The sequence below is a fragment of the Molothrus aeneus genome, chromosome 1, assembly GCF_037042795.1.
Source record: "Molothrus aeneus isolate 106 chromosome 1, BPBGC_Maene_1.0, whole genome shotgun sequence".
Lineage (NCBI taxonomy): Eukaryota > Metazoa > Chordata > Aves > Passeriformes > Icteridae > Molothrus > Molothrus aeneus.
The window spans coordinates 17,577,407-17,591,378 of NC_089646.1; the positions used below are offsets into that span (position 1 = coordinate 17,577,407).

The following is a 13,972-nucleotide window of genomic DNA, read 5'->3' on the forward strand; positions in this document are numbered from 1 at the left end:
AGCAACAGCTCAATTTAACTGTGTAGTAAAAATTATCTTTGCATCAAGGGATATCTTTCCAATAACTGAGAGAAGTAGCAAACCTCTGAGAGGCAGAAAATATTAAGATATAGCACAATCTGGCCAGACTTCAGAATGAAGTTACCTGTAAATGATCCAGAACAAGACCCCATTCAAAATAAAATAAAATTAAAACACAAAACCCAAAACAAACAAAACCAAAAAAAAAAAAAAAAAAAAAAAAAAAAAAGAAAAACCAGCCACCTTCAACTTACTCAGCTTGCTGACTGAGTACCTTTCTGCCAAAACAGACATTATTCCATTGGATTCTCCCTAAAAACCTTTAAAAAAGATAGTAAATGCTGTGCTGGATTTGGCAAAAAACCTGCTGGAATATGGTGGGAGGGGGAAAAAAGTCAGTGCTTCATATCCTGAAGACAATCTGATCTCCACAATGAGAAATCACCCAAGACCAATGACCAGTTCCCAAAATGTAGATGTATTTCAACACAATGTTAAAGAAAATGAGAACAGCACACAAGGGAACATTTTGAACTGCAAAAGCAGCAACTCATTCATCAGAGTTTGGGGATAATTGATGTCATTGCACAAGCCTGAAACAGTGCACATGAATCTGACTAACCATGCTCAGGAAATATCGGAACAGGACCTCAGAAGAGGGACCATGGCAACAGAGAGCTTATGACAGAGACTAAAGAAAGCCAGTTTGTGTAGTCTAGTAAATAAAGGTGGTGAAGGGGCCACTGACTATAAATAAGTCAGGGCAGTAAACACCAGCCAAGGGTGCTAAGTCAGATGGAAGACAGTTCTGGACCAGAACAAATGAAGAGAACTAACTGCGAGTGAATAAATTTAGATCAGAAATCAGGAGAAGTTATCCAACCCTTAGGTCCAGCATGCCAGTGAACTGAAGAGTCAAGAGGGAAACCCATCCACTTAAGGATGGAGATTTGTCAACTGATGACATTAAGTGGGCTTGTGACAGCAGAAGACTGACTCAGTGACCCAGGAGGACTTTTTTTAACTTGTGTGTTCCTATTAGCTGACTATTTGTCATCTTTCTTCTAGATGAAGACATGACCTTTCCCACTTGTCTCCTGGCCTGCTAAAGCAACAAAGACCTCTAATTTCTTTCTCCAGGCACTAAAAAAATATTTTTAGAAAAGGAATTGTATTTACAACATGCAACTTCTCACACTTTTCCACTTTCTCAGTAGGGCTGCAAGGAGGACAGTTGGGTCATCACACGCCATAAAATATGGTTCATTCTGACCATGTGATAGGCAGCAGCAGAGGAGGGGCACAGAAGACCTGGGACAGACGCCTCTGTGCTCTACCCCCTGCAGCACTACAGTAGCTGAGTGATTAGGCACATTAGGTTGGGAATTTCAGCTGCAAATGGCATCAGTTTAGACAGGAGGGATGGGTAACATCAAGTGATTACTTTGAGTCACTGTGGATCCTGATTTCTGAACAAAAGCCTGCACTGCACCTTATAAGCAGGTAGCAGTAATGTTCTCTCCATGCACTTTGGGTGGAAAGACCAGAAAATGGAGACAACACAATATGAGCAAGCACTGCTAAGAAGCTGCAGAGAGCCAGCACTGCTAGTTTGGCATGGTACTAGGCTAATGTGGCCCTGAACAGCTTCTGGTACATTTATCAGTACAATCAATTTGCCTTTAGCTTCTCCACTTCATCTCAGTTTTATCTACAGTGTTGGTCATGGCAAGACAACCACATTCTCTCCTTGGCCTTCAGTTGGGGCAGCTGGGCAGCAATCTTTTGGGAAGGGGAAAGGTGAAATTGAAGACAGATGAGCTGTTTGCAGGAGCCCCCTGGCCTGTAACACTCCCATCCTCAGGCCAAAAGCACTGTAACTCTTCACAATGTTAAGAAAGCTTTGCTGCTTTGTGCTGCACTTCAGGAGCCTCACTGACAACAGCACTGCAGCAGCAGCACGCACTGAACACAGCCAGTAGTAGTTACCAGTATTGCCTTCATTATTCAGTACCAGTATTGCCCACATTAACCTCTTCCAATTGCCATGCCACATGAACAAACCCTTCTGTTACTGCCACAGAAGAGATACCAACAAGGAGCAATAGGCTTTTCCTTCTGTAATGTGAAAGAGCTCTCTTTCATGGATATAGCATGCTCCTGGAATGTATCTCACCCTAATGTACCATGCCTTAAACCTAATGTGAGCAAAGAAAGTACAAAAACTGCTGGAATAATATTAAAGAGGCATACACTAAATTACCATTAATGATATCACATCAGACTACTAAATGGGAGGAGCATGGTAACTGATTCATTAAAATGTTTCTAACAGATGGTTCAAAGATAAATTTTTGGGAGAACCAACATAGCTGCCCCAAGACATGGAGGTTAATGAACACCGTTTTTTCACATGGGCCTTAAATAAGAATTTAAAGGCAAAATATTGTGTCACTCAAAGACTGACAGTGAGAGGAAGTAAAGCTTTCTTCAAAAGGCATCTTATAGTAATTCACACAATTAATTTTCCAGTAACCACACTAGATGTTACATTTTTCTACTATGTGCTCATGCTTTAAGCCATCTTTTCTCTTAAAAATTCACATTGAGGCTGTGTACCTATTAAGTAATGAAAACACTGTGTAAATATTGAGACAAACTACAAGTCTTGGAAGCGTATTTTGTATATACCATTTGCTGCGTAGCTGAGAAGTTACTTTCTCAATATCCCAAGTCATAACCTTATATTAAGGCCCATCTTTCATCTAGCATACCTCAAATCAGAAACACAGGAACTATCCTTCAGCCTTGCCAGAATGTGTATGTATTTATACTTTTACTTCTTCTACCTGCTTCTTTAACAGTTTGGCAAAAAACATAACCTATTTTTTAGAAATGCTTACAAACTCATCTCTGTTGATACAACAAATCTTTGTTAGTTTTGTCCAAACTGCTCAGGGTAACAGCAATACAACAATTTGAACTTGCACAGCATACTCCATCTCATGATCTTGTAAATATGAAGTGGTTCTCCAAGCTTAGATGAGCTCAGTGAATGCCCCTTGAAGTGTGAGACTATAACAAGGGCAGTGACCCCCACGGGGCAAGCAGAGGCTGGGAAGATGAGGCAGGGAAGGAAGGCAGTGCTCTGTACTGCATCCAGGAGGACATCTACTGGTTGCCATGGCTGGCCAGGGTTATGCCAAAACAGACCTGGTGTGTTCTGCACACCAAAGCTACCACAGCAGAAGCCTACACCACCGAGATGCTTCCTGCCATCACAGAATCTTGGCACAGAGATGGGACTGGAGCTTTTGACTCTTCCTTAAAACATGGGTTTATTTCCTCTTCAGTTAGGTCAAGATTGAAGCTTCTTTGAGTTAAACTTTATACCAAAATTTATATTCTCAGAGAGCTGATTTGTGGCTGCCACCATACCTCCAGCCCAGTGGTTCTGCCCAACTCTTTCTCCAACAAGAGAATATCAGCCTACATTAACTTTCATCCACATCCCAAAGTTCATCAAACATTGAACATTGCATTTCAATGATCTCTGACGAGCTTCCTTACTTCACTGGACTCCCAAGGGTCCAGAAGAGCTCTACAGTAGACCTATTCCTGGGTTTTGTTCTCAAGAGGAATTCAGCAACAAACAGCCAACAGCTGAGTTCATTTTACCTTAACCCTATCATCCCCATAAGTGTGAAAATTTCAGGGCGAGAAGTAATTCAACAGAGAAATAAGCAGCCATTATCCATTCAACAAATTTTGGGTTTTTTCAGGAATTTATTACTGCACTCATATCTCTTTGATCACACTGGATTTCAGACTAAGCCAAGAGAAACAGCATTTGCAGACATTATTGCCTTGCCTCCTAGGTGTGGCAAAATCTCTGGTGTCAGCTACGTTCCTATCAATCTTTACCTGCTACTTATTGATAGCACAAGAGAAATCGTGTGCTCCTCTCTCATCCTGAGAAATGCCAGCTGCTCTTGGGCAGTGCACATTCCCCACTGGACAAAGTTACTGAACCCCTCACAGGAGTGCCAAGGGAAAAACTGGCATCTCACACTCCACAGGTTGCTCTCATTCTTTGAGCAAATCTCTCTTTGGTGTCAAAATACAGACACAAGAAAGAGCCTTTTTCTATCTTCCTCTCTGTTAGCTGCAGTTCAGGGGCAAAGTATATAAAAGCAACAAAAAGTATATGAAGCAATAAAAAACAAGCAAACCTTTACCTATGCCAGGTATCAAATATAAAGCTGGAGGTGCAAAAGGAAAGCTCTCCTTCTGCCACTTCATCTTATAGCCACATGAACTATGACAGAACAGCAGTCACCAGTACTGATTTACCTACATGTCTACTACCACTGACCAGGCTCGAGCACCCCACAGTGGATGTGCTCTGGAGACCAGAAACAGCAGTTTACCAGCACTAGTAATGTCATTAATTACTGGGAATGTTATTTCCCAGCAGGTTAAAAGCATAGCTGGGGTCCAGCTAGGTTCAATTTCACAGTATAATAAGAAATAACAACTCAGTGAGCATTTTCCTCTTGCAGACACAGATAAACTTCAACTGGCAGCAGCTGCTCGCCTCTCCCCACAAGCCCACCAGGAACGTAACCCACATGCACGCCTGCTCCAATGGCAGCAGGCAAAGCAAACGCTGTCTTACAGACGGAGACGACTGCGAGTCTTTTAAGGAGCAACAGCTCCCGAAGGCACAGCTCAACAGGAAGGCCTGAGGCTGCTCTGCGCTGTGACTGAGCAGCCCGTGCGGCTGGGGTTGATCAGGTCACCCAGAGAGCAGAATGCCCTTCCCTAGGAGCGAGGGAAGAATCAAACCCCCATCCTGCTTCCCCCTCCCCTTCTCGACAGAAAGTAAAGGGAACACTCCTCTTACCTGAACTCGGGCAGGAGGTTTGGCCGCAGCCCATAAAAAGCCGCCGAGAGAGTCACTAGCCAGCCGGGTTTGTAATTCCCATTCTCACACTCCAGGTATGGTGAGGACCACCGGATGTGGTTCTTATCAGCAGTGAAGCTCTCCCGCCTCTTCCAACTGTTTTCCAAAGTTTTGGGGCCCGTGTTTAAGACCTTCCTGTGCAGATGTGGCCGCCACTTGCGCTTCAAGCTGTGGAACCACTCTGTTTCCACAGAGGCGTTGGCCAGGCGGTGAGCCGTGGAGGACAAGTCCTGCAGGAGGACCTGGCTCTCGTGCCTGCTGGCCTGGAGGAAAACCTGGGGAGTGGAGGAGAAAGGCTCCGTGCTGAAAGTGATAGCGGCCCTGGAGATGTTGGGGTCCTCCTCCAGCAGGCTCCTGATCAAGGCGCGGTACCACTCCAGGTCCTCCTGCAAGTTCTGCTCCCGCGACTTATTGCTCTGGAGGATCATGTTGAGTAAGTTGGTGGCGTGGGTGAGGGTGCCCAGGGCGCCGTGCAGGGAGGGGTGCGAGGTGAAGCGCGACTTGCCGGCGAGGCTGGCCAGCTCGTACCGCCCGGAGCAGTTGGCTCGCCGCAACTCCCGGGAGTCGCCCGTGTAGAGGAACGAGGCCACGTCCTGGGGCACCTCCTCGGCGAGCCGCTGCGCCAAGATGGTGCTCTCGGTAGAGCGGCTCCGCGGAGCCGGCAGAGGCTCCCGGCTCTTGATGTGGTTGTAAATAGGCTGCTTCCCTCCGAGCGCCCGCTCCCGGCCCCGCACTGCCTGCCCTTGGTCGCCGGCAGCCCCCAGCCCGCGCTGGGCGAGGAGCAAGAGGAGAAGGAGCCGGAGCAAAGCCATGTCCCCCGGTGCTGCCGGTCGCACCGGCACGGCGAGGCGGCTGAAGATGAGCTTCGCGCAGGCGGCCGCGGCGCAGGGGTGCGAACGCGCAGAGGCGGCCGAGCGGCAGCGGGGCGGAACGCGACCCCCGGCCCGCGAGTCACCTGTGGCGGTGCCGCCCGCAACCTCCCCAGCGCGGGGCTCCGCACAGCCCCACCGCCGGCGCGGAGCGGCGCGCAGCCCCTCCGGCGACAGCAGAGCCGAGCCCTCCTGCGCCTCCTCCCGCCGCGGCCACCGCGCTCACTGAGCTCCTGCCCGGCGCAGCGCGCAGGGGCGGCGGCGCCCGCGCCCGGCGCAGCGGCGGGTCCCCCCGCGGCGCCCCGCCGCCGCCCGCGCTCCGCAGCTCCGCATCCTTCGAGCGCCGCTGCCGGAGAGGGGGGCCCGTGGCGCGGGACTGCCACTTGCTGCGGGGATCGGCGGGCGGGGCTGCTGCCGGGGAGCCAGCGGACAGGCACCCGCCTCCGCTCGGCTCTGCGAGCGAGGACGCCCGGCCGTGGGAGGACGGATGGTCACCGGGCGGCTCCGCCACGGGCAGCCCCACACCGCGCGGCGCTCCTCATCACCCGCCCTTATAGGTGTACGCCAGGCAGCGGCCGCCCTATGTGGCCGCCTCGCCTGTCAGTCAGCCGGCAGCCACTCACGGGGCAGGAGAACGGTGCCATGCGATGCCGGGGGAGGCGGCGCTGCTGCCGCGGAGAGGCGTCGAGGCACCTGGCTTCACCTGCAGCCGGCTCAGCTTGGGACGAAGGCGGGGCAGGCGCCCGCCCCGGTGGGAGCCGCTCCGCTTTCCCGGGGCTCGGGAGTGGCGGGCGGGGAATCCGCGGGGGCTCCGCCGGGCCCGGGGGTCGCCCGCGGCGCGTGGCAGCGACACCTGGTGGCCGGGCCTGGGGCGGCGCCTCCGCGCCGGGGGCGAGCGGCGGGAGCCGCGGGGCGAGCGCGGGAGCGGGGACGCGGTGCCCTGAACACCCGGCTCCGTGTGTCCCCCTCCGCTGCGGGGAGCTGGAGAAGCCCGGCGCTGCGGGGGAAGGCAGTTCCAGCCGGATCCCCAGCGTGGGCTGATGCCTGTCAGAGCTGCGTGCCGTTGTGGGGAAGGCGCTCCCGCTTCCAGCGTTTCTCGGGTGGGTGGAGGGGGCGCAGGCTGATCCTTGGCTGCCCCCGGGACGCGTGGGACCGGCCGGGCTGCCCAGGAGGGAGGCGTTTGGCGAAGGGAACGACGTTTGTGTGGGAGTGGGCAACTGCGCCTTCGGGATCTCCGGGCCCGTCGCCCGCGGGCGCCTCGCCCGGGCTGCCCCACTCGCCCCGGGCACGAGCGCATCCCCCGGAACGGGCGCTCAGCCACCTTCCCTCTCCCTGCAGCTACGCTGGCTGGCTGGTTGTATTCCTGTAACCATGATCTTTTTTCCCTTGGCGTTTTAACTGCAAGGTGCTAATTCCTACCGCAGCTTTCAAAACTAAGTCCTTAATCCAGTGGCTTTTAACATTGACCTTCAGAGCACCTGTGTGGAGCTGAAGCAGCACAGGCTGATCGCTCAGCTTTCCTCCTCTGTGGAAACCCCCTTGGAATAATATAAATGCCTAGAAGACATTGTTAGGATTTTCCAGATAAGCCATCATGATTAATAATAAGAATCTAGTTTAGTAAAACATTTCAGCATGTGTTTAACTTTGTACACTTTCTTTGGCAGAATTATGCACCTGCTCAATATCTTACTAATGGATGAGGGAATTGTTACAGGAGACAGCAAAGGGTGAGTTTTGGAGGAGGTGGTCCATGGCAAAATCTAACTACATTCCATTCCCACTTAATATAAAATTCCCTTTTGGAATTCAAAAGTGCAGATGAAAAGAGTAGTAAAAGGGGACCATTTTTTTTTCTTTTCTCCCCCTCCACACACGTGCATGCACATCCTAGGAGCAGATTTCAGTTATGCAGAATATATTATCTAATTTTAAACCACTGACAAGTTATATCTGCTCCTTAAAACATAATCTTATTTTAGAATTATTTGAAATGGCACTTGACAGAATAGTCACTCTAAGATAGCTAAATGTAAATTATATTTGCAGTCCATATATCCTAGTGATGCTATGCACCTTTGTCTTTACCTATGGACACCTTTAATAATTATAATATTATTGGTTAAGAGAGAAAGTTATAAATTATTTTTTTCTCTTGCTGCATGCAATTGAAGAGGCTATTCAACACATAAGAATAATTTACTTGTACTGAGCTTTCCCTCAAGTGAATAGTTTGTGAGGTTATTTAGAAACCGCTTATACTGAGAAGCTCAGAAGCTGATATTTACAGTTTAGCACAGCACAGGGAGTCTGTATTTCCAAGTCTGCTCTCAGCAAATACCTAAAGATGCATCATTTGCTGTAGATAAGAGGGAACTAGGGCTTTTGACAGCAGCAGCTCTCAGGGCTGAGCTAAACTAATGTGGGATCTGTTACAGGGAGAGATATCACTGGCATAATAAATAAACATATTTTTTTTTAATGTTGTGCCTGGGCTGATTCTCTTTATTGACAGACAAGGGCTGCTGGAAAGGAAAGGAAAGGTTAGTTCCCAGGAAAGGTTAGTTGGAAATTCACTTTTCCTACTTTAGCCTGACTATTAATACCTCTGAATTGCACTAGGCCTGCTCATTGGCCACATTCACACGTTCTCAGGATAATCAACTATGCCTTTAATGTACTTTCATGGTAAGTTCCTTGTATTTCCTGATCACCTCATGGTCCTCCCACATACCCTTCTACAGTGGCACCCACCACTGCCCCTGCCCCTTGTCCTTCACTAACATCCCAGAAGCTGCAGTTCTTAACCCAAAGGTTTGCCAGGAGCAAAGACCCAAATGGGGTAGTGCACACCTCCAGATGTTGGAAGTCTCCCTTAATCTCAAGCATTAGAAGTCTGCTCTTTTCCCTATCAGTCTGCTCTTTTTCCTATCAGTCTGCTCAGGGTGTTTGGTCTCTCTGCTGGCACTTCTGAGTCAGAGGGAGAGGATGAGGGGTTTATTGAGGACTTTCTCATTCAAGGTGCCAGGATCATGGCTGAGCCTTGTACACCTGTACCACACAGGGTTGAAAGAAGCCTCTTTTATCCTGTAGAGCTTCCTTCTGCAGTCAGTTCAGAGCTGATCCCAAACAGCTACTACGTACAGCCAGGTCCAAAATGAAACACAAACAGATTTTAAGCCATTGCAAATGTGCATTTCCTTACAGCTTTGTAAATGCTATGCTGTGGGACCCAAAGCCTACCATTCATGGCCCAGATACTGGCAATATGAAAATATAATATCCTCCTAGATTAAGGAAATCTACCAAATATTTTATTTACTAAGGACTGGGAGAGGTGTAGAAACCTGTGATCATTGTATTTTTTATTTTAATATTAAAATGCATTAATATTTCTGGACTTTTATATGTAATCAGTTGAGTATGTCAGAAATCTGTTCAGCTGTGACCAAGACAATGTGAAAATGGACTGGGAGTCCCCTGAGACACAAGATTACTGTGACTGAATAATGTTTCCTATGCTCCTGCCTCAATTCTGTCAGAGGTGCTGCATCAAGCCAGCCACTGCAAGGAATCAGGAGGCATCTGACCACTGTCCTGAATATTTCTGAGTTGTTACAACTATGGCAATTGCTTCACTCAATGTGCTTGTACATGAAGCATCTCAATTCACTGTATTGCCTATCAGAACTGAAGTCAGCTCTACATGAATCTAATTACAGTGTAGAAAGAACAGCAGTGCAAAATGTTAGCTGTTATTAACAGACTAGAGTAAGTGTAACCTACTTTCTTCAGATATGGCCTATGCAAAAAGATTGTGGTTTATCTGAACTGTCTGAAATGCTAAAAGCATCACAATTACTGCATTGTTAAACCAGTTGGGAGCAAGGAAAGACTGTTTTATTAGTATTTGTCCTAAACTATTTAGGAGATGTACAGAGTACATACACAAGAGTAAGTGCCAAAACTTTTAGCATTGTGTTGTATTTCTCTCACAAAACAGAGACAAATTGCTGCTTCTGGTATTTAAAAACACATGAAAAGCAAAGTATTCTTAAAAGTACTCCTACTTTTAGCCTGAGTACTTAAATAACATTCTAGCAGCAATATTTTTTGTCTGTCTGCCAATGACTTCTGATCTCTTTAATTAATTTCAGGTAAGTTTGACAGAAATCTACAAGCTTCTACAAATGTACAAGCTTCTACAGCTGGATCAAAGAAAGCAACCCATGTTAATTTTCGGGCTGAGGGAAAAGCTTCAGAGTGAATTCAACACTTAAATAGAGTCCCTTTGGTCTTTCCTTTGGCCACTCATATTGGCCAATAAGCATAAATATACCCCCAAAACAGCTGGAACATGTGGGACAGCCTCCCTATCCAACAGGGAGGGAACAGCCAAGGGGGCTGATGGGGTGGAATTCAAAAAGACAAGGGGCAGCTGCAAATGCTGTTGACAGTGGGCACAGAGCCATGAGACTTTAGGAAACAATGCAGAGAGTCCATGGGGGCTGGGAGAAATGCTGATATTACAGAAGAGGGTGAGAGAAAGAGTGAACACAAATCCACTGAAACCAGGCTTTGTTAGTTCTCTTGTTTTCTCTCACAAATGAATTTAAACCATCAGCTGAATATGTCAGGAGAAAATAGTCAAAATGCAGAGTACTAAAATTCTTACTTAGAAGTGGACAAAAGAAGCAGCAAGAATTTACCTGTCAGTTAGTGTTCACTGGTAGTGGGAAATGCCAACCCACTGGACATTTTCTTAGAAACATTGGGACAGAAGGAATCTGACAGAGGTTGTCTAGTAGAGCACTCCAGCACTGCAGCAGGACTATGTACAGCACAACTGTCTCTGCCAGGGGCTGGCTTGCCTACTCCAAGAGAACTTCCAGTCAGGTAGATGTCACAGCCATCCTAACTACCTTCTCCCACATTTCATTACCTTAGCACCAGGTGTGGGGTGAGAGAAGTCCATAAAGTCTTCTTTACTTTCTTTGTTTCTTTGCCTTCTTATCAGAGCACAATCACCACAAACTAGTATCTGTCTGCAAAATACCACTTTGACTTCCTCTTTTTTTTCTTTATCTGGGCTAAATTAATCAAATTTCTTAACAGGCTATGTTACAAAACAAGCTGTGTTTTGCTTTCCAAAACTGTTGTTGGCCCTGCTGTTCTCTTCTTGACTATCCATTCTGTTAGCCTGCTTCTCTAGGCATCCCAGACAAGGCCTCCCATTATGCATCATCTCCAGAACGTGTAAAATTCTCTCTCAATACACCCCACATTGAGGTCTGCCTGCTTTTTCACCTTCATCACAGTATTGACCACTACTCAAGTCTGTAATTCTGAGTAATCCTCATAACCTTTCAAAACATATTGCTTCCCAGTTATCTATTATCTATTTTTATTTGAGGATCTAAGCTCTGCTACCCCTGAGTAGTTTTTTGTTCTTGTATTTGCTGAATTTTACCAGTGATTTTAGGCAACCTCTGTTTTTTTCAAATTATATTTAGTTCTTATTCCATTTTTCAAAATGTTTATAACTATCTCTTTTTTTTCTTGTACTCATGTGCTAATGATTTGACCTTTTATTTCCTTAGCTAATCTGTTCATTAACCTATTTAATAGAATGTATCTTTTGGGAACCTACTAAAAACATCTTCCTGGTTTGATAGTACACAGCTGATACTTACTTTTGAGAATTAGTTCAGGAGCAATTGCTTACCCACTCATGAATCACCTACACAATAGTTCCTTAGCTTACTGATGAGAACTTCAAGCTATGTAGTGAATGCTGTTGATGCAGATATACAGCATATCTACTGCTTTGTCACTATCCTTGAGGTCAGTTATGAGTCAAAGAAGAAAATTCAGCTTGTTTCATGTGGGGTTTTCTTGACAAACTCACAATGGCTAATCTTAATGTATTATTTTTAGGTGATTACTAAAAAGCAGTTTAATAATTCTTTTGTGAGTCTTCTGGTGATATCTGTATCATTAGTTTCTTTATAATTTCTCTCATCTCTTTTTCTGAAAATACGTAGCATGGTTTTTTTCCAACTTTAGAATCTCCCCCCCAAACACTTGAAATAGCAAGTGGTAGGATATGCTTGAAAGATCACATCTTATCTCCAACAGAGAATGTTATTCTAGATTAGGAGAAAATGTCAGAAAACACATTGATGACTTTGATGCCTAATTGTTTGTGGAGAACTTGCATCTGATATGCAGGTGTATCTGATATGCAGACTCTACAGTTTAAATAAACACTATTCCAAAGCTTTGTTCACTTGTTCACAGTTGGGAAAAGATGGGGGATGCTGAAATGCAGGGCTAAATATAGTCCATATAAAATACAAATAAAACTACAGTCCACTCTGCTTGTACTTTACAGACATGATGTAAATATTGTGAAACATTGTGCACATAAACTGAGAGCTGGTGGTGCCTCTGTGGCAAGGACACACAGGGAGAGCAGCACTGCAGCTCAGAACACATACCCAAAGCAATCAAAATCCTGAGCCAGTTTCCACTAATTCTTAATTTGAAATTAAAACAAATGTAAACCAGAAACTCCTGTGTCAATTAAGGCAGTGTGCAGCAAATGGAATAAATTACTGGCACAGTACCTGAGCTACCTTCAAAAGCAAATCCCACTTCCCCTTAATTTCCAGTGCTAAATAAGGACATTAAGTGGGCAACACCCCTAATAATGGTAGAAGAAGATTCACTGCTAAATCCAAAAGGAGACATTAGTGTTTCTGGCCCTGTTTTACATAGCCTAAAAGCTGATATGAACTGCCAGCCCCTGCAGCAGAAGAAGCTGCTGAGCTCAGACCCTCAGCCATCCCTGGGTGAGCAGTAACACACATGGAGAGGAGGAGTGCTCAGTCCCCTGATACTCTTTCTTAGCTGCAGCAAGAGCGGCATTCACTCAAGGGGTACAAATATTTAAATATTTTAAAATATTGTCCCTAACCACATAACTTATGTATTTGAGTACAGATTAATGGATGTCTGCTGAAGCACAGGCAGAGGTGGTAGAAGTGCTTATCTTTGGATTAATAGCCAGGGCCTAGAACATTGCTATGGCTAGTGAGAGGTAGAGACCCTTCTCAACAAGAACTTCAAAACCACAACTTTGAGGAGACAGCCCAACAGCAATCCAGCACCTTGTCAGAGTTAGAATGAAGCAGGCTAGAAATGAATGAGAGATAAATGCACTAAGATGAGATAAAGGAAGAATCACCTGAAAAAGAAAGCTTAAAAATCGTTATAAGCATCAGAAAATAACATGTCTACCAGGCCATGTTATATGTAGTAGCTAAATTTCTTCTGAGCACCTTGGTTTCAGTAATTAACTAGTTGATTACAATCAGCATTCAAATTAATACAGTTCTTTTTAACAAGAACTATCAGGGAAGAATAATCACTGGGAGAAGAGCACAGACAAGGTGGGCTTTTTTGTTCTCTTACAACAAGAATAACATTCATAGTACTTCCAACAATATCTGAAGAAAAATTAATTTTGTTATCAATAAACCATGAATGCATACAATCCTGATCCAGTGTGTACAGCAGTAAATTGCTGGCTGTTTTTTTCTTCCTTGCTGCTTTAGGGATTTAGGGCATTAAAAATATTTTTTGAACTTTCAAAGATGTAACCCACAATATGATGGCATGGTAACTACTTTGGATTTAACTTTATGTCTAGATGAAGTATTCTCCCTCCTAATTATTATACCAATTACTTTTTTTTTTTTTTCAAATATATTTTAAGGAATCATTTTGCCTTTTCTCTCTGTTACATAAAACAACAAATTGTCATCTGATGTAGATTAGCATATCTTTATTGAAGCCAATGAAATTATATAAATTTATATAGAAAAGTATTTGCCCACTCATCTCATATACAGAAGGAAGAATACAGAATTCCCATTAAAATGTTACAAAAACCTACATCCTGTTACATTTTGTTCTAAGAATTTGCAGATGTCAGCTAATGGAAATAAACTTCAAAGGGAGGAATAATTTGAATTAATTGGGAGCTAAATCACAATCTCAAAATAAGTTCTGTTTGGTTGCTTTATGCTGTGTTGTTAAGTGGGTCTTTTAA

General features: G+C 45.4%; 1 protein-coding gene across 1 annotated transcript in view; it reads right to left on the bottom strand.

Annotated features, from left to right (window-relative positions):
* GPR158 (G protein-coupled receptor 158) overlaps positions 1 to 5,877 on the bottom strand; it is a 189,418-nt gene extending 183,541 nt beyond the window's left edge. The window contains exon 1 of the mRNA XM_066552121.1: positions 4,928 to 5,877. Within this exon, the coding sequence (XP_066408218.1) occupies positions 4,928 to 5,799 (872 nt within the window). The 5' untranslated portion in view covers positions 5,800 to 5,877. The remainder of the gene's footprint in view (positions 1 to 4,927) is intronic.
* Between the last annotated feature and the right edge of the window lie 8,095 nt (positions 5,878 to 13,972).